The sequence below is a fragment of the Numenius arquata genome, chromosome Z (assembly GCF_964106895.1).
Source record: "Numenius arquata chromosome Z, bNumArq3.hap1.1, whole genome shotgun sequence".
Taxonomy (NCBI): domain Eukaryota; kingdom Metazoa; phylum Chordata; class Aves; order Charadriiformes; family Scolopacidae; genus Numenius; species Numenius arquata.
Window position 1 is genome coordinate 9,316,857 of NC_133616.1, and position 20,653 is coordinate 9,337,509.

Sequence of the window (20,653 nt, forward strand, 5' to 3'; positions counted from 1 at the left end):
AGATTCAACACTGCCATTTCATACCAGGACCATCCGAAAAGGCTACGGAGGACAAGGCTTACGGACTTTGATAGTGAAAGAAACCATAATGGCACATTTAGAAGAGAAAAGAAGAGGCAATTTGGCTATACTTTGTAGTAGTCCCCCAAGATGAAAGTTTTCCTTCTCATAGACACACTATGACCAAAATCTGTACTAGAAATCAAACTCTGTACTGTATTTGCTCATGGAACCTTTTTTTTCCTCTTTTTCAAGGAGGGAAAAAATTAATCCCAACAGGAGATGACAAGATGCCTTTTAAAGTACATATCTCATTTCTGAATACAATTACCTTTCAATAGCCTGGCACAGCTGCACGCTCCTATTTGCTTTTTGTTTTTCATTAAGGGCTCCTCTATTATTTGTACCCATCCTATAGCATTTATGCCTGGCAGTGATGCATATTCCCTTGCCTACGATTCTTCCCACAGATAGTAGAGAATAAATTGCAATTAGATTTTCGTAATTGTAGATAATTAACTCAAAATGAGCTGTTAATTATAAAAAAACCTATGTTTTTCAGTTCTTGATTATATTATTTATTTTACTTCTAAACTCCAATATCTCACTTCAGCAAGTTTAGTATTTAAAGGACTTTCACCATTTCTTTTAAAATACCAGAATACTTTAAAGTTAAGTTTTGCTTATTTGAAGACTGAAATCAAGTTTCATGCTGTGAGATTTGCTAGAGGAGCTCTCGTGTATGAATTGGAAGTCAGAGAGGAATGGTTTTCCATTAGGGTTCTGATAGCATTTGCTCTAACAAGAACAGGTCAATTAAAAAACAAACAACAACAACAACAACAAAAACCCAAAACAAAACAAAAAAAAAACCCAACCAAAATAAAAAAAAGAAGATTGTTAAAAAAAAGGATATATTCCTACCAGCTCTTCCTTCTTTCTAAGCTTTAGCGACACACTTGCACGCTCTCTCTCGATACCGAAGAAAACAACACTTACATATCCCAATGCATAAAAGAGACAAATGGACTTGTCTTCCTAGCCTCTTTCAGCCTTACATTAGAGTAAATTATTTAGGGAGCATTCATCTGTTAACCTTTACAAAACTGAAGATGGCACATAGGAAGAAAAACTTCCAACTGTTTTGCTGCCAAACTTTGGAACCAGCTGGCATGGCAACTTGAGACTGCACGAACACATACTAACTTTGAAAAATTAGAGTAAATTAAACCAAGGGAAAGAAGAGAGGGTGGGGAACCTTTTGAAATCTGGAACTCTCATTTTGTTAACAGCACAGGTTTTCCTCATTTTCCTGTTAGGCTATGTAGATTTTTGCAGGCTTTTGGTAAGCTGTTGCCAAGAAGCCCTACAGATGTTCTAGGTTACATTTTTCCTCCAAGGGGCTTAACACTACTGCATCTTAAACATATCATGACTCTCTATCTCTTTTGTTACAGTGATCACACTTTGATCACTTCAGTCTGTGTGAAAACCAAACAAAAAACCATCAGAATACAATGAGAATATGCCAGTAACTCACAGCAGCTAAACACCTGGTTAAGCAGTGAAGTATTCCAAGGAAGCTACCAACTCCTGCTGTTCTGGAGAAAGAAGTCTTATCCCCTTTCAGTGAAGAGGGATCTCAATAAAATAAAGTAAAATAAAATCAGTATCCCTTAATGTTAAAAAAAAAATAAGAAAAAAGAAAGTATTGGACCCCTAGTTTATAAATAAATCAACAGTACTTCCAGTATTCTCATAGTGGAGAGAAAAGATTATTTTAAAGCCTTCTCTTGTCACTAAAGAAGGGCCCATGCGAAGGACAGCTGCTCATCTTGCCCACCAGACATGGAATACTTTGGTCAAAAGAACATCTATAGTTAAAACATAGAACAAGAAGCTGCTGCTTTTTGAGAAAGAGAGAGAAATACTGTCAAATCCACAGTTTTTATGTGTTGCTTTTCTAATAAGCCTGAATCTTCTTCCAGTGGTAACAGGAAACGTGACAGGGTAGGACAGAAAGAAAACACAATAAGGTATTGATTAGTTTTAAATGGCACACAAGATCAAGATAAAGAGCTAAATATTGGCATCACTCTACTTCCAGCTATTTCAGCGGTAGTTTGCTCTGATCACACTGAAGCAGAGCTGCAACACAGTATTGTTTAAAAAAAAGTTAACTGTCACCACTTGTAAAAGATCATTTCTATCTGGGAGTGAAAGGATAATGTATTTTCTACATCAGGTACAAATCAAGACGAAAGAGATGTTCTGATCCTACTTGAAAAAAAAATAACAAGCAGTACCTAGAACAAAGAACAAAAGCTAGGATTTTGTGAAAACTCCATTTTGCTCTGGTCTAGGTTATTGTCCTTAAGAGATGACACACAAAACCCAAGACCTCTACAGGAAGTCAGCTCCTAAACTGTGAGTAATAGCAGGTCAGCACAACTATTGAGTTGACTCAAAATGCAACAGCCAATGAATTTTACCTTTCCTGCAGAAAAAAAAAGCTCTTAATCTGAAACAAACACACAAATACACTTGGCAGCCAACAGCACACTGTCAAGAAGATATAGCGACACTGTGAAGTACTTAGAAGTGAAGAGAGAAATTACCTCAGCCCCATGCTGTTGCTGTTCATCATCAGAGCAAGTTCTCCGCGTGCTTCATCAATGGGCACATCTTCCGAAACAGGTATGTGGCCTCTAAACCTGAAAATGCAGAGGGAAAGGTGAGGTGTCTGTCTACAAATAAGGCGCTTAATCACATTAAACGCAGAAGTTTCATGACTGTTTTCACACTTTCAAATACACTTTTGTATTGGAAGGCTGACTTATGCCCAGTGCCTTTGCTTCTAAGGGTTTCCACTGGGAAAAAGATGAGAAAAAAATTCCGTTACTGATTTGCAAGGACCTGCTCCCTGTAGACAGAGGTCACGGTATCCAAAACCAAACATCCCTGTTGGGCTCAGGCTACAGCTCCAGCAGCACCAGAGTTCAAAGGCATCGTGTGTAAACTGTATAAAATGTAGAATTCGTTTGAGACAGTGGTGTCTCCTGAAACTATTGGCCCACCCACGATGCTCCATTTTTCATATACTACCCCACCTTTTTCTTTCTCTCTGATGAAGACAGAATAGTCAACAACACAGTTACTTCTCCCTTTTCATTTGAATAAAATTCCCATTTCCAGGATTTACCCATATTTGTCTCTCTGGCTTCGCTGGCATCAGGAGTCACTGAACTATCCCCTTCCCTGCACACACACCATTATTGACAGCAAAGCAATTATTTCACATAGAAAGAAACTGCAAACTGAAAGAAAGTACTATGCTCACTTGAGGCTAAATAGGGAAATGTGGGAAATTAAAATGCAGTTATGATGCAGTGTGGCCAAAAAAAAGGATCAATTCATACTTTCACTAAAAGAGCTGAAGAGTTAATAGCCAGTAATTACAAATGGTCAGACCTTTTACTTGTCATTCAATGACAATACTTTCAGCAGCTCAGAGTGGACCTTAACCAGCAGTCCATCCATGCAATAAGGACAGACAAAAATAAACACTATCTGGAAATGGATTTTTGTTGTATTGTTTTTTTTAAACTGTCATGATGTTAAGAGATGAACTAGGTTAGAGCCTCCTGACAATAAAGCAAAGGGTATTTGAGCTTAGCTAAACAAATTTTGATTGTTTGTAGTAGATAAAATTACCCTGTTACCAAGTGCAAAAGTGAATTATATACCCAGAACCGAAACAGAACTGTGAGGCCTAAGAGATTTACCTGTAAATTTCAAACATTTAATTCTAAAGAGACAATATTTTTTTTTTAAGAGCAAGCACACTATAATCTAGTTGCTTTTCTTAGAGAGAATATGCCAAATGTGCTTTCACCTGCACCTCTGAAAAGAGATCATGAAAATACTGAGTCCTAAGATTAATCATATATGATTTTCTTTCACGGAATTCTTTTCAGTAACTAGAGCCCTGTAAACCATGAAGGGTTTTTTAGGCGGAAAAAAAAAAAAAAAGCAAAGCTAAAATACGCATAATGGCATTAACAAACACATCATTATAGATATATTTAAGGTCAATTTTTTTTCTGGGCTTATGATGGCTCAAATGCTGAAAAATATCCATTAGAAACAAAAACATGAAAAAACTCAGTCTGGATGTCCTTCATATTCTACTTGTTTTTCATTAGAGGAAAGATGCATGCATAGAATTAAGGTATTTGATGATTAAGAATCCATCTGTTCCTACTTAATTCTCACCTGAAGTCATAATCCTTTGTTTGTGACCTCAGTCATTTTCAACACACACAATTGTGATTGCCTGTAAGGCAGGCATTTTTAAAGCCATATAAACACATTATTTTCAATGTAAACCACAATCCAAGACAACAAACAAAAGACTACCTAAATTACGGTATTCTCTTCCAGAGTTTGAAAAGTAACCAGGGGGCTGGGATTAAGAAGAGAAAGCGATATATTCCTCCATGGTGGTTATAATACGTGAGTGTAGGAAGTGGGTCATGTAATGCAGACTCTCACGGGATGCTGTCAGCAGTTGCCATATTAAAAAAGTATCCAAATAAGCATCCTTGTGAAACCCTCCCATTGCTGCTTCTAAAAGACTGCTACATTTTTCCCCATTGCTTTCCTTTAATAATGCTGAAACACTAGTACACAGCTGAGTTACACTGGCTAATTCAACTGGCTTTAACCTGCTGCCTTTCACTGTTCCTCTCCACCCTACTAACGTGATACCAATAAACCAGTTTCTCCCTCTTTCCCAGAGATACTACGTATATTGTCAGGAAGGCGTTACCTCACCTTCTGCAGCAAGCTCACAGGCCTTTCAAGCCACATACCATATTTCTACGGATATTGCCTTTCCCTTCTTCTAGTTTTAGGCACATATTGCGCCTTGGTCTTGGCATTCTCCCTTCTGAAAACATCATTGGGAAGAAAATGTCCTTGCTACACAGAGCTCCCTCCTTTTCCATATATATATATATGGAAAAATAAAAGATCTGTTCCATATCTATATATATACAAAATGATCTCCATCTTTTCTGTAAAACACACTTCTTCCTAGGTATGCCTGAATACCTAGGAGAGTGCAATACTTCAAAACCGACCTCTCCAAGGAAAGAAGGGAGAATGCTGCACCGATGTCGTCCATGTTCACGCTGCTCTCTTGCCAAATGCCTGTATTCCTTCAAGTGCCTGCACTAAGATTTCACTGAATTTCACTGAATTTTTTAGAGTTGGAAGGGACCATAAAGATCATCTAGTCCAACTCCCCTGCCGAAGCAGGATTGCCCAGAGCATGTCAGAGCATGTTACTCAGGATTGCATCCAGGCTGGTCTTGAAAATCTCCAAAGAAGGAGAAAGATCAGCCTCTCCTTTTCTTCTACTGCTCCTCTTTCCCTACCTACTCTTGTAGCACTGCTTTTCTTGTGCCTTTCTTTCTACCACATACTGTTTTCCTCTGCTGCTTTCCACAGCTGTCATGCTGTTTCCCAACAGGATATGCTAATATACTAAAAAGTCTCCTCTCCTCTAAATCACTGTTAGAGAGATTTTGTGCCACAGGTCTTGCCTATCTGATTTTATCAGTTCCATTCTCCCACTTTAATTAACTACTGCCCATGTGTTCATTAGAAATTTTTTTTTAAATTATAAATCTCAAACTCACCTGTTATAATCCATACGGGACTGGTGTAGTTGCTGTTGTTTTAAGAGCAGTTTTGTTTCTTGCTTAGCCAATAAATGTTGGAGTCGTTCCTTTTCAATTTCCAGCTCCATTTTCTGCAGAAGCAGCTTCTGCCTTCGTTCTTCATACAAACTTTTCGCCTGCTCTTTTTCTTTAGGCCCCGAGTCCACGCTGTCATTCAGACCAGAAACTCGAGAGCGCCTCGAATAATCGCAGGTTTTGTGAACTGGCCCAGAGTGTCTTCTAAGTACCTGGCTGACACGGTGGCTCTCTGGCACGCTCCCTGAGCTCCCTCCATGTCTGCAGGCACAACCGTGACTCCCTGGCTGAGGGCACGAGCTCCGAAATTCATTTTCTTTCTGGTCCATCTCCTGAGCAGGTTTTACACAGTGAGGGCTCCTCTGCTTGGCAGGGGAAATCACGTTGTTACACTTTCTGTGCAAGGCATTTTCCGCCGGATATTCCTTTGGACACTCCTGATGGTTGTAATGGATTTCAGTCCCGTAACCGTGATTATTCCTGCATGGCTGGGACAACGCAACCCGGGCTGGGCTTCCAGCCTTCGATGCTCTACTGTTCTTATAAAAAGTTTGAGGTGCCCCGATACCCAGGTAGGAACCATCCAGTTCCAAAGATGGCTGTTGGCATGAGCTCTTCTTCCTGCATACCTGCAACAAGAGAAACAATTTCCTGTGAATTGCCAAAATTTATCTTTGCTTATTCGTTTCACTTGGTAAATGTGTTTTCTCAGAAATAGACTTGCTGCATCATGCTGATGGACACACAGCCAAACTCGAGAAAATGTTTATCAGAAGACAGACCCAAATCTGCTTTCAAATCTACATTTCATTCCATCTACACAAGTATAATAAATGTAAAAGTATTGCCTGCAGGATCCTCAGCATAAAATGAGTCGCTTCAGAGTATCAAGTAGTTGTGAGCATCTAGGGTTACATAAAATCAACTTGAAGAGTGGCAAAAAACATTAAATGTTAATGTTTGAAAATGTTTAATTTTGAATACCGAGCCAAAATATCCATTCAGCCACTATAAATACTCTTTGATTGGCCATTACACAGCAGGAGATTTGATGTAAAACATTTCACCTTGCACTGAATGGGATATTACTTACTGCTGGAAATTTGATGAGAGTTTTTGAAATATCTTTACAGAAACACAGATAAAAACCAACTACTTTCTGTAAAAAATGGTTGTACATCAAAAGCTGTCATTTAAATACAAAACATGTTTAAATTCAGCTATAAACGTAAGTGATTTTTCAATTAAGCTGGGCAAGTGATTATGCTCTGATAAAACTCTGAAGAAAGAAAGCAACTATAATTCACATTTGTCAACCCAGTGCAGGCAAATTCTAGTGGTTTTGTTATACTCGTGGACATTATGCAACAGACATCAAAACCCTACTTACATCCCGGAGAATCTCTGCACTATGGTTCATCTAAGCAGTTAAGCATTTGAGACTTTATGCACATCAGAACAGTAGTGAATCAGGCACTCGCATTTCTTTTGCTAGACTTGCGCATTAATTTCAATAACATACTGAATTTAAACTCCTCCAGCCTTTGGGACCTTTCACAAAGATCTGATTTTTTTAATTACAGAAGCCAGGTTTTTTAAAAGATAACAAAACCACTGCAGTGAAAGTGGCTTAGCAGGGAAATTTGGTATCCACTGATGGAAAGAAAAGTATTATTTGCACTCTGGCAGTGCTTGCAATAAATAGGCATTGTCCGCACAGAGTGGAAGACAGTCAGCAAGTCCCAAAACACGAGTACATAGGAATGCAAGCAAGCATCCAGCAATGATTAGAAGGGAGCTGTAATCCAAATCTATGCAGTGTTTATATGTATAATTTAAATTCTTTTTTATAAATAAACAAAATACCAAATACACTCTGCTGCCCTTCAAGACAACCAATTACAAGTTTCTTGTAGACTTCACAGAATGTAAATTAATGTGGATTAGCACCTGAATGCTGATATTTTATTATTTCCAGTTTGGTGGATACAAATATATCCTCTCTGCCATGTGATTGAAAGCCAAGGATGTCATATTTTGCCCCGAAGGGTCCAATGAGTTGCAGCCATTTGCATTAATGTCAGTGCTAAATGTCTGAGGAAAGTCTGGTGCTTGAACTGGGTGAAAAGTGCAGGACATTAAAATATTTTGAAGTCACAGGGGCTGGCAGGGCAACTGAGCAGAAATGCAACATGCTGCCAAAAAGACGGAGTTTTGTTATTTATTATTTGTAGCATGCCATCCCTGTCTGCAATATTTTCTAGCCAAATAAAGGCTACAAAGCCCTTTTAATCTAAGTTAGACAACAGATAAAGGGAAGACCAGCAACAGGAAGAAATATGACAGAAAAGTGAAAACAGGAGAATCCTGTTGTTACACTCTGTCTCTCATTTCCCACCTCACCTGCTTCTGCTGATAAAGCATTTAGGGGACCAATAAAACAGGCTTTCATGGTGGCCAGTTTCCCAGCCCTCTAGGACAGCACAAGGTAGCAGACCTGAAGGTATTCTTAGAGGATCGCGTCAGAGCTGGCAGCTTAGGGTGGTCTACAGAAAGCATACACCTACCCTTCTGCAGCCCATGAACAGAAGAAACAAAAGGAACAAAAAAAGAAGACTCAAAAGATGAAAAAAATGAGAATTTCCTTATTTTAGCGGTTTGTTTTATTGACTGAAGAGACAAAAGAATGTTAAGAAATCGAAGCACATGAATGAAGATGGTACAAAATAATCACCAGGAGCAGGTTTAAGAATAAAGGCCCACATCGCAAATTAACTTCATGGATGAGACTCTATTAAGAGTCCCTGAAGGCCCTAAAAGAGAGGTACCAGTTAGCATTTGTTGACCTTGGCCGCCATTAAATCTGCCCTGATGGTCTCAGAAATGGCATTGACATTTAAAGACTTCATAACAAGGCAGAGAAACTTTAATGTTATTTCACAGTTACAATATGTTTGCAGGGGGAAAAATTCTCATTAATGTCATTGAATGTGAGTGGGGGTTTTTTATTTCTTTAGAAGGAGGAGGTCACGTTAGGCAGAAGACTGAGCTCCAACATGCCTTTGACAGCTACTCAGTACTTGCAGAGTCTAACTCCGAAGAAAAATTAATTATTGGGAGTCAGAAGATAGCCAACAACTTTTTTGGCAATTTGTGTTTTTCTGTTAATGCTTTAATTGAAAACTACAACAGGATGGTAGAGGCTGCAGGGAAAGTGGACTGACATTTACAGGAGGGATCAGATGAGACCAGAAAATGCCATGACAGGTCTGTAAGATGCAGGCCAGGTAAAGGAGAAAAACAAAAAAAAATTAAAAAAAATTATCCAAAGACTCATCTACTACCATGAGTCCAAAGATGCATAAGCATAAGGAATTGGGTAATTTTACAAGATGAGTTTAAGAAAGATATTGCCTACGGGACACATGGAAACCATGCCGGACCATGATGGAACAGCTGTGCTTTCCCCTCCATGGAGCTCTTCCATGCTTGCTGTTCGGTATTTAAAGATACAACTTCCTTTAACTGAGGCTTAAACAAACAAACAAACTCAGACTGCTCCTTGCAACATATGGAGTTAATAAGACTTGATCAGATGTGAAACTCTTGCATGGAAACAAGGAGATACTAAAAAAATAAAAAGTTCAAATAATCTTTAGAAGGGTTTAAAGAGGAAGACGTGGGGAGCTCTACAAAATCTTTACCGCAATCCCAGTAATTTTTGCTCAGGGATTCAGAGCAGAGCTTAAACAAACATCCAGTCTTTAAAACTTCCTACAAACAGGCAAACAGCGCACGGGTTTTATGCACGCAGCATTATCATCTCTGCAAATTCTTCTTAACTGCAACTTGCGTGCTCTGCAGTGCTAATTCACAGCACTAGGAGAGGAGACGCATTTATAGGATGACTACAGCAACCAGGGCTTGGCACCGCACAGGATAAGCCAGTAACTGATCAGATCTTACAATCTCAACACAGGCAAGGACCTGACAGATTTCACTGGTAGCTCCACATGTACAAAACATTTAAGAAATAGTCCAAAATCATCATGCAAGGTCCTGCATGTACGTTGAGGCAATCCCAGGCACAAATACAGGCTGGGTGGAGAATGGATGGAGAGTAGCCCTGAGGAGAAGGATCGGGGGCTGCTGGTGGGTGAGAAGCTCAACATGAGCCAGCAGTGTGTGCTGGCAGCCCAGAAAACCAACCACATCCTGGGCTGCATCAAAAGAAGTGTGGCCAGCAGGTTGAGGGAGGTGATTCTACCCCTCAGCTCTGCTCTCGTGAGACCCCACCTGGAGCACTGTGTCCAGCTTTGAAGTCCTCAACACAGGAAGGATATGGACCTGTTGAAGCAAGTCCAGAGGAGGCCCACAAAGATCATCAGGAGGCTGGAGCACCTCTGCTATGAAGACAGGCTGAGAGAAGTAGGGTTGTTCTGGAGAAGAGAAAGCTCTGGGGAGACCTTATTGTGGCCTTCCAGAACTTAAAGGAGACCTATAGGAAAGATGGGGAGGGGCTCTTCATCAGGGAGTGTAGCAATAGGATGAGGGGAAATGGTTTTAAACTGAAAGTGGGGAGATTTAGATTAGATATTAGGAAGAAATTCTTTACTGTGAGGGTGGTGAGACACTGGAACAGGTTGCCCTAAGTTGTGGATGCCCCATCCCTGAAGGTGTTCAAGGCCAGGCTGGATGGGGCTTTGAGCAACCTGGTCACCATAGAAGGTGTCCCTGCCTATGGCAGGGCGTTGGAACCAGATGATCTTTAAGGTCCCTTCCAACCCAAACCATTCTATGATTCTATGATTACCTTGAGAAGTCTTGCACTCTGAGGGCAAAAGCTAGGAATGTATTGTCCTAGAACAATACAGTGCTGTTATGGTGAACAGCAAAGTTCCTATAAATGCTGAGAGCATTACAGTTTAACCCATAGCATCTGGGTTAGTACACTGTTGCTGAAATATTTCTGAATACAGAAAAAGAGACAATGAACTAAAATTGTGCTTAGTATATCTGGAGAACATTTCCCTAACCTGGATTTTAAGATCTGGGGTTTCTTTTGTTGGGGGTAGTAACAGATGGAGGAACATGCAGGTTCAGAACTAGTCCATTGTGCTGATCTGCCTGTGAACCCTGGAGGAAGCCAAGAAGAACCAACAGAAGCAATAACCAGAGGAGAAATACAGAGATTTAAAGATGAAGCAAAAATTTCTAAATGGACAAATGAGAGGCTACCGCACACAGGGCAACCTTAAAGAGCACCAAGGGCACCTATTAGTGACATAGCTGATACACTCCCTGAGGTATACATCCTAAACCTGGAACTCGGTCACCAGTGTGCCTTGTTGATGTGTGGGTCTCATCTGAATAAAGCTTGCCTTTGGGTTTGCAGGTCTATCGAAAGTATAAGCACTTGCTCTTGTCAGTAGAATGAGGAGAATATATTATAAATAAGCTCAGGTAGGATAGCAGGGCAACAGGAATGCCATTTTAAGAACAATTATTTCAAATGATAGGACTATTTGAAGTGCATTACTAGTGATTAAAGAGCTATTCCTCCAAGAGGCTGTAAGAATTTATGAAGGAGAATGTGAAAAGGTAAAAATTTCAAAGTAAATTAGTAGGATCTACTGAAGTCTATCAATTATTTTTTTTTAATCATGTAATCCTTTATTAAAATCTCTACCATAAGTAACCTAATATCAGTCATTACGAAGTGCCCACGTAATAGTTCAGCAACTCTGTCAGTACCTAAGATAAACACAGTAGATAACTGGGAAGATAAGCTGACCGTTTTTCAAGCAAGAAATAACGCACCATTTTCTGTAGAAATTATGTATAGCTATGATTGCCATATTCCACTGAATAAAACAACTGGTGTCAAATCAAAGAAACTATATGAATGACAGTCACAAACCTGTATTTTTCCTGTAAAAATCTACCGAATTCAATATACTGAGCAGGTGTAGCAAAAAAAAAAAAAAAAAAAAAAAGAAAAGAATAAAATAGGATCACATCACAAAAAAGTGAATCTGTAGCTGTTAGCTGACAGCAGAGGAACACCTCCTATGTTTGTGTTGCCTTCAATTTTTTTTCTCCTCTTTGTTAAGAGGGTTTGAGCCGGGATGCCAGGTGCACAAAAAAACCTGCATTCAAAGTGGCATGTGAGCATTTGCTGGCACTCAGCTTTAAGTGTATATTTTGCATTCATAAACATGCCACCCTTCTTCTTCAGCTACACAAATATTGTAGATAATCTCTAACAAATGCTTCCATTTCAGATCAGCACACTGGTTTTACACTGGCTGATAAGGCAGCTCATAATATAGTGCTCCAAGAAAACTGAAGCGAGGCGCTGCACATTGAGTCTTGGACATCACTGTGAGCAGAATGCCCATTAAGCCCAAACAGTACCTACATATGGCAGTGCAATACCTGACCACTAAAATTAAGCAAACATGTTTGCTTTCCGAAACAAAACTCTATCGTTCCTGTTTGCACTATAGAAAAATGCCACTATACTAATCTTGACAGCACCAGGTCTAACTATTAACATTCAATGTGCTGCCAACATTATAAAAACGAAAAACCACAATCTTCTGACTTCAATTTTTTACTTCTGCCCTTTATTTTACTGAAGAATCAGTAGTTCAAGACCTAGATAAATATTTCAAAAACTATACTATTTGTGAGCAGAGCAGGTCACTACCATTTCCCAGTGCATTTGGAGTTCATGCGAAATAAGGGCAGAAGAGTGATGAGCTGCATTTTTAACATGGGTATACACAGAATAGTTGTCTAGCTGATAGAGAATGCGTAATGCAACATCTGCACGGTACGCCTTGCCAAAGCCCATCCCAAATAAATGTAGTGCATTCTCCCTAGTGCAATTAACTCTCGTACTCTGGCAGGTTTTGCTAGAAGATCATCAAGGTAGATTACCTTCCAGCATATGAACTAAATACTTACAGGTGTTATATCATCAGTTATTACTTACAAACTTCTGCATTTAACAAGACATCCAGGCAAATGAATGATCTAATTTATGAATTATTTATAAGAATTTCACAGCATGCTCCTGGCGTCATCCATGGCCTTTTCCAGGTCATATGACACCAATTAGAGCTGAATTTTAAATTATTCAATAACCTGAACTCTCTTGTCATTTAACATATAGATATCAATGCAGTAAACAAGTTAAGTCTAATGGGCCCTGGAGGTTTGCGTTCCTCCGCCCATCAGCAGCAGAGGCTGTACGCTACCACTGGAATAGAAAATAATAGAATGCAGCAGTCAAAAACATTTGCAAGGTTTTAATAAGTTATTTTGGCTCCCTTAGGGATTTTAGTATAACTTACAAGTACTGAATCTAAAGCATATTAAAGTCCTTAGCTATGTGCTTTTAAAACAAAATTAGGACATAGCAAAAGAGCAAGTCTGACACTAACCCTAATTTAGGCCCTTAATTTGAAATGTAGTGGAAATTATGGAGTAAGCAAGATTTACTATGCACAACTCATTACCTTCAGGCTCTCCTACAGTATAGCCAAAAATAGCCCCTCTCCCAACACATACACACCTGTCTGTAAAGATAAGGCTACACCCAGGGAAATGGAAATGTTAACAGCTATCAGTTGACAGGTATACCTCGCACTCCTTAGCAATTGGGTGGAGAAGGAACCTCCACCATTCCTCTGTCCTAACAGCACTGCGGCAACCTGCTCTAGAAACCCATCTGGATTTGAGCAGCAGCTTCAAGATGTACAACTTCAGAAGACAGATGTAAGGACTTTTGTGGCACATTGTAGAAAAAAAAAAAGAGAGGGAATCTAACAGCCACTGAAGCACAGGTGCAACAAAAGACATCTTAAAATCTTTGTCTTCCATGATGACTATAAGAAGAACAAGAAGGTATCAAGAGCAAAGGTATCTGAAATGAACAGCACAATTAGATTCCTGGCTCTGCCTCAGTGTAAAGCGTGCAAGAAACACAGCAAGCAGGGCACATCCTGGCTCCTAATCAGTTGCCCTCCAACATCTCACAAACTTGTGAGCATGTCTTCACGACTGAAGGGAGCACACAGATCTCCCTATCTATATCCAAGACATATGCTGGAAAACTTCTGAGATTGTGTGCAGCTCAGAACAAGCCTAAACTGTGCCTACCACCAACTGACTTGTTTTTATAGTATCCGTGCCTCAACTTTCTGAATGCTGTCGTAATAAACCCCAGACCCAGACCCACAGATGGTCGCCTGCAGACCCCAATCTTGGAGGACCCAGTGAGCCCACTCATCCGCACACACGTTTCCTTTGCACTCTCACTGCTTTGCAAGGATAAAAAATTTCCTGAGCTCTGTCCAACAGCAAGAGGAAGAGATGGAAAGGGAGATGTTATCCTTTTAAACACTAGCAAGAAGTTCTCTAGCTACTGCTGTCAAGATGAACGCCAAAAAAACCAGAAATGTTGAGAAAACATCATGCCAAATAAGTAAAAAACACACCTATTCAAAATGTCTAGCCACATTAAGAAGAATAAGGATTTAGACAAAAGAACATAACATTGGATTTTCTGCCCCCCAACCTTATCATAGAAGGGGGCTGCAAGAGAGCATTTTTTTTATTTTATTTTAAAATTTTGAAGAAAAATAGCAGAGAGGGGGAAAAAAGACAACTGCCTAATCTCACAGCACACATTTTAAGAACATACAAAAATAGCTGTAAGGGATTTTATTTTGGTTACCAGCCAGATTTAGTTTCATTCCTACGCTGGGCAGCATTTGATTATTTCACATTAAGGGTAGTAACGTGTTGGATGATAAGAGGGAAGTTCATATTGGTTTTCATTAAAGAGTAATATCCACCATGTATTTGGTCCTTCAAGGTAACTTTTTCAAAGTTATTTTAAAAAGCAAACAGTTTTCTACTTGGAATCACAAGCTTAGCGTATCAGGGGCTACACATGTTCCAGCTACTGCCAGTCTCTTCAGAATTCAATCAACATCTGCTCCAAAGTCATGCTTTCATAGCTCTAGACACAAGACAAAAGGGCAAATATACCGTGACCCTTCTAAATAGCCCTGATTACTGTGATCAAACAGAAGCCAGATACTTATGTGGATAAGAACGTGCAGAGTTTGATGTGTGAAGATTACCGCAGGAACGGACGTTGAATCAGCGTTTGCCAACATGTACCTCACCATGACAGCCAATATCACCTTTCCCCTGTATTTACAGTAGGGATAACTGTGGTACCCACTGGCCAGTGATGAATTTTAAGTAAGAGCCACTGTTCGCTCAGAAAGATTACCAGAAAGTGTCACTTCCTTCACAAGGTAAGCGACTCCTGCAGAGCTCCTGGGGTATGGATGTAGGCTTTGAAATAGCTTTGCTGCACAAACAAAGAAAAGAAATGGACAACATCTAAGAAATAAAAGCATGTTCAGAAGTAGGGATGGTGTTTTGGGGAAAAACAAACAGAAAGTTATTTAAATAATACATGACTCCCACAAAAGCAAAAACAGAAAATCTTTTGACTTTAAAAGTGGAAAGGTGTGCCCAAGCGAGCGCGTTCTGTCAGGAGTGTCCTTGCACTAAGAGCCAGCTGGCATTTAGATTCTGCTAATGATCCCATCTCTGGGAAATAATTCATAAAAAGTAAACAGTAATTTTCATGTGCCTGCCCTTTTGATCTTACATTTGTAGGGAGTATCCTGAGGCTAGCTGTGGGCGCCCCCGTGGCTCTGCCTGATTGACCTCTAATCTGCCCCTCAAGTAACGATCATGCCAAGGAATGACAACAGGAGTTGCATGTAAGCAGACATTTCAATGCAATCCCATTAACGACAGGCTGACTCACTTCATCTTGTCAGAGAAGTTTCACGTAAGAAATAAAAGCTTTATAGAAAGACTCTTTTATTTTGTAATGATGCTGCTCTTCGGAACAAAGACTGGAACAAGACTAACGCACCAGAACCTGACTGGTACATAGCTTTACATTAACTGGCCAAACGCTAGTGCAAGACAGAATGACAGGCAGCCCCACGTTTATGTGTTAAATAGTCTTGGTAGCAAAAAACTAAGAAAATCCTCCAGAAGAATCAAGTTAGAACCATGGTACTTGACTTCTCCACATTTCAAAAAAAGCATATATACACCATTTATTAGAAAGCAGTTGTCTAAAGGCTTAGACACTGAGTGCTCATGGTCTCATCAGCTTTGAGATCACAGCTGGCATGTTTTTACCCCATGCTAACCCACAGTAAACACAAGATGCTATTATATGGGGTAACTTATGTCTCTGTCACTAGGAATGAAGCCAAGAGATAAAATGTCCAGTCCAGAGCAGTTGACATGCTGATACTTACTGTCATGTCAAGGTGACTAAATTACCAGGAATAACTTCTTTAAGTAACAAGTGAGGAAACTACAAATTAACCTTCTAGAGCACATAGAAATGGGAGCACAGACTATTTCTATTTTACAGTCATACTGAAAAGAACATGTATACTCCCAAGGCACTGAAGGCTACAATGCAACATAAGAGTTAGATGAACTGGTAGATAGGTAGCACTGGCATTGCTACCAAGGTGCTTGAAACGCTGAGTCTTCTCTGAATGGTGGCAGAACTCTTATCATGGACAGATATTACATTCATATTATGCTTCCAGTTCCTCCTTCAGTCTTTCTATAGTTACTTCATACACCTGTTTAATGAGACCTTCATCAGATTTTCTTGCATTACCAAGCACTCCATTTCTTACCAGAAGTCAACATCTTAGTCTACAGTTACATAGGAAGCCCAGGAAAGTATAAATGGCACTCCACAAATGGAAAGGACGTGAGCATTTTTGACTAAGAACACACATAGCTGGAAGTTTTGTGCAAAATACAACAACCCTTGGAGAAGTTCCACCTAGGCAGATTTGCAGCATGATGTCTCATAATCTGTTACCTAATCTGACAGCCTCCGCATCGGGCAGGCATCCCCTGAGCAACAGAGGCAAACTATCTCACTCGAGCCTGGAAGGCTGAGCTCCCCAAACATAAAAATTCATGGTCCTCTTGGCATACAGCTGCGATTTCAGTGAGAAAGGAGATGTTTCCTATTTGGCAGGCATGCAGTATCTCAAACAGGTACATAAATTAACTAACGAAAGATTGCAAGAAAAGTTGAATCAAGGAATAGGAGGAGGCACGGAACAAATAGCAATCTCTCATTCCCCAGGGGTAAGACAGCTGTTACCTTTTGAGGCTTACCATGAGGATGCTGACTTCAGAAAACTCTCACCACACTTGAAATGCCACTGAGGATGTCCCAGCAGACCTTCCGTCTATGGCTGAGATTCCTTAAGAGCTGAAGTCATCCTGCAGTGGGTTTTGCACTGCTGAAGGTAGCAACAGCTGACAGAGAGAAATGACCTCTGGTATATCACGCTGCAAAGGTCAACCTCCTCTTGACCCATGGAAATGATCTTTTACAGTCCTGCTTGACACCATAAAGTATAGCAATGGTATCACAGCTATTATTTGCATAAAATGGTCCTAGATATGGTGTGGAGCAGTTTGACAGCCCATCCTGATGGGTCTCAGCTGCAGAATATTGATATAAAGGCTCTTCTATAGTTACCATAGGCCATTAGGTTGTCTGAATGGACATCCATCACTACCAGCTTGTGTGAAGGAGAACATTAAGTTAAAAGGGCATGACCAAGCATAAATTGAAAGGCCCTCCACTACTCCAGGGCAGCAGTGACCTTGTGAGGCAATTGCCTTCACTCCAAGACACTGCAGTCTGGATGGACAGGCCAAGTAAAACCCACCCACAGGTTTATTGAAGCAAGTTTAGTTTAGAAAAGCTCACAAGTATCAGCATTTGCAATAGCCTGAAAGGAAATCCTTGCACAAAGCCAGGCCTTTTTCATAAGCACACAAAAATACGCAAAAGAATTAAATATGTGTTTATAGTCTTACATTAATAGTTAGCAAAACACAATGCCTGCTTACAAGCTGAAGGACAGGGGACATGGAGGGACAGTTTCCAACTACGAATCTCATCAGTACAGTCTCTCCAAGTTAGAAGGAAGATGTAGAAGATTCCTTTCAATAGAGAACCATTATTTTATTGTGCTGTGCCAATCTAAGAGCACTGGCTCTATAGCTGTGACCAAGCGTTACGTACCTCTTTTGTGCTCTTTCCAACCAGTACCCTAACAGCTGCGCGTTAAAAAAAAAAAAAATCTGTTCCCTGCTTGATAGCAATTAATGTAGCAGATATATGACATCTGAAAATTGACATTAATTATTCTCAAGTAGGGAACCAATTTTTGAAGGGATTTTTTTTTCCCAGGGAACACTGTAAAAGTTTGTATTTTTACATTTCACCTTTGCTCTGGAGTCAATCTGTACAATAAGTCTGCACAAATGCAGAAAGCAGAAAGAGCCCACAATACAGAAAGCAGAGACAGGCATAGATGCCAAAAGGTATGAATTTTTGAAGTTCTGACAAAATTCTAATGCAGAGTGGAAGGTTCCTCTATCTGGGTTCCCAGGCCACTTCTTTGGATAGAGTTAGTTAATAAATGTATTCTGAGTACCAGGCTTAAGCCTTCCTTATTCCATCTCAAAGAGCTGCACTTCAGCTCTCCTTCTTAAATTCTGGAATCAAAAAAGAATAGTAACGCTTTGAGGCTGAAAATCTCTAAAACCACTCAGTGCCAACTTTAACAGGAGCAGAACTGGGTCAACAGTAAAATTCACTCCCTCCAGGAACAGAGTTGAACCATCCAGTTGAGCACAGATGAAATTCTTACCACATATTTCCATATCTGTGAAGCCCCTTGGGATTTGTAAGTAGTAAAAAAAAAAAATATTAAAAAAAAAATTTCTAAATATTGTTGTAGAGCAGAAAGCTCTATCCTGTTGGAGAAGCAAAAAAGAGACTGAGCCTTCCTCACAGTTACATATTGAATGACTGCATCTTTTCAAGTACCACAAACTTGATGGGAGAGAAGACATGAAGTTGCAAGGATTCAGAAGAACTGAGTGGAAAAAAAAAAAAAAAAGATAAAAGGAAGAAGGGCCAAGAGAAAAGAAAGCCAAATCACATTGGTTCAGTCAGGTATTTAAAATGGGTTTTCTTTAATTAGCTGAACTGTAATACAAATTAAAACTGAATTTCTTGTTCACAATATATTCATTGGAGGGGAGGGGATGCAGCTGGCTATCTCCAGAGCGGTTCAAGCTAAAACAGACTCAGTTCTGCAGGACTGAACAGAAGCCAGCTTCCATCCTTCTCAAAAGACCGAAAAGCAACTTGGCAGCAGAGATTCTGACTGCAAGCTCCATCTCAGAAATACTTATGAAGCACGACAAACCTGTGGCAATTGTGACTGAGCTCATTAAAATCACTACAGATTATTTAAAGCTCTCATGCCTGACATTCAGGTCCTTTATTATGCTTTAAATGCCCAGGAAAAGAAGCTGTAGACATAGGGCAGAAATAAGGGCTTTAATACCTCAGCTGATCGCTAAGTGACCAGCAAAAGGAGTTCGGTGCCACACGGCATTTTTGGCATGAAACGTTAAATGGGATTGATTGTAGAATTTCACTTTGTTTTTGAAATCTTTTGCTTTCTGATGACAGAACTGTTGATGATACAAATGCCCAAGCCCAGCTTTCAGTCTGGATAATGACCTGAAGCAAAGTAATCAGATCTCTTGGATCAGTGTCTGTTTCATGATACGAGATAAGATTAATAGTTTCATGCTGGTTTGCCATTTCCTAGAGTGGTATTAAATTACAAATTTACGGGACGGTGAGGAGGAATGTATACTGTATGAAACTCTTAGAAAAGGGCAATACCAAAGCACAGTTATCATAAGATAAAACCATAAAACAATCACAACCCTTGGGGGCCCAGAAGCTCTGTGCAGCCTCTCGTGTGTCAGATCATCACAGGGTGCCTGGTTATTTTATGATAAGATTATCTAATGTTAATCTCACCACTAGAATTGCCTGCAATAAAAATGTTACCAACTTTCTAATTTTAATTACTGAGTTCCTGAAGATAACTACTTCAATTCTGTTTAAAAAAAAAAAAAAAAAAACAAACAAAAAAACCCAAAAAATACTCCCCATGGTTTCTCTGAAGCCGGGAGTACTTCAAATATCAGACGTGGATTGGATAACTTTCAATGTCTTTAATTCTCTGATAATTAACTCCTCTCTTCCCTCCTATTTTCACCAATTGGTCCTGACACACGACAGTATTCTATGCCTAAAGGATAACACAATGTCTTCCACTTCACAAACTACACCAAAAAAAATGCTAAATACCTCAAAAGAAACCTATAATGCATCTGTAAGTAGGAATTCTTGAAATAATGCAGAAAGGGAAAAATTATTTCCTAACCCAAAACTGTCAACATAATGACCTCAGCAGAAGTGGCAACCACCACTGTAAGAACCCGAACAGCAGAAGCCAATGCCCTGGATGAGGTTTCTGTTGAGCAACCTCTTTAGAACTCACCACTAACTGACCAAAGAGAGAATCTCAGATATTAGTTACATCGACCAGTGTTAGAGCACACACACGCACTCCTTGCGTTCTCATACTTGTGTAGCTTTTTTAGCAAATATCTTTCTCCCATTATTCAATGCACAGTAGCAAATGACTGCAGGGCCATACAAGCACAGGACTCCAAGTGCAGACAGGAAATTTCACAAGGAGATATCATGAAAAAAAACTTTAGGGAAACAGTTCTCAGGGGCAGTGGGTGGTGGGGCTTCTCAGGAACAAAAAGTGCAGCATTAAATAGGAGGAAAAAAAACCCAAGCAGGAGAACTCAGGCAATTTCAAGAACGTCCCACTGTATTACAAAGCAGC

At 39.8% G+C, this 20,653-nt stretch overlaps 1 protein-coding gene across 1 annotated transcript in view; it reads right to left on the reverse strand.

Moving 5' to 3' along the window:
• The window catches only part of KIAA1328 (KIAA1328 ortholog), a 178,307-nt gene that overhangs the window by 49,633 nt on the left and 108,021 nt on the right, over positions 1 to 20,653 (reverse strand). The window contains exons 7-8 of the mRNA XM_074166575.1: positions 5,706 to 6,391; positions 2,619 to 2,714 (exon numbers count right to left, since the gene is read on the reverse strand). Coding sequence (XP_074022676.1) covers positions 2,619 to 2,714; positions 5,706 to 6,391 — 782 coding nt within the window. The remainder of the gene's footprint in view (positions 1 to 2,618; positions 2,715 to 5,705; positions 6,392 to 20,653) is intronic.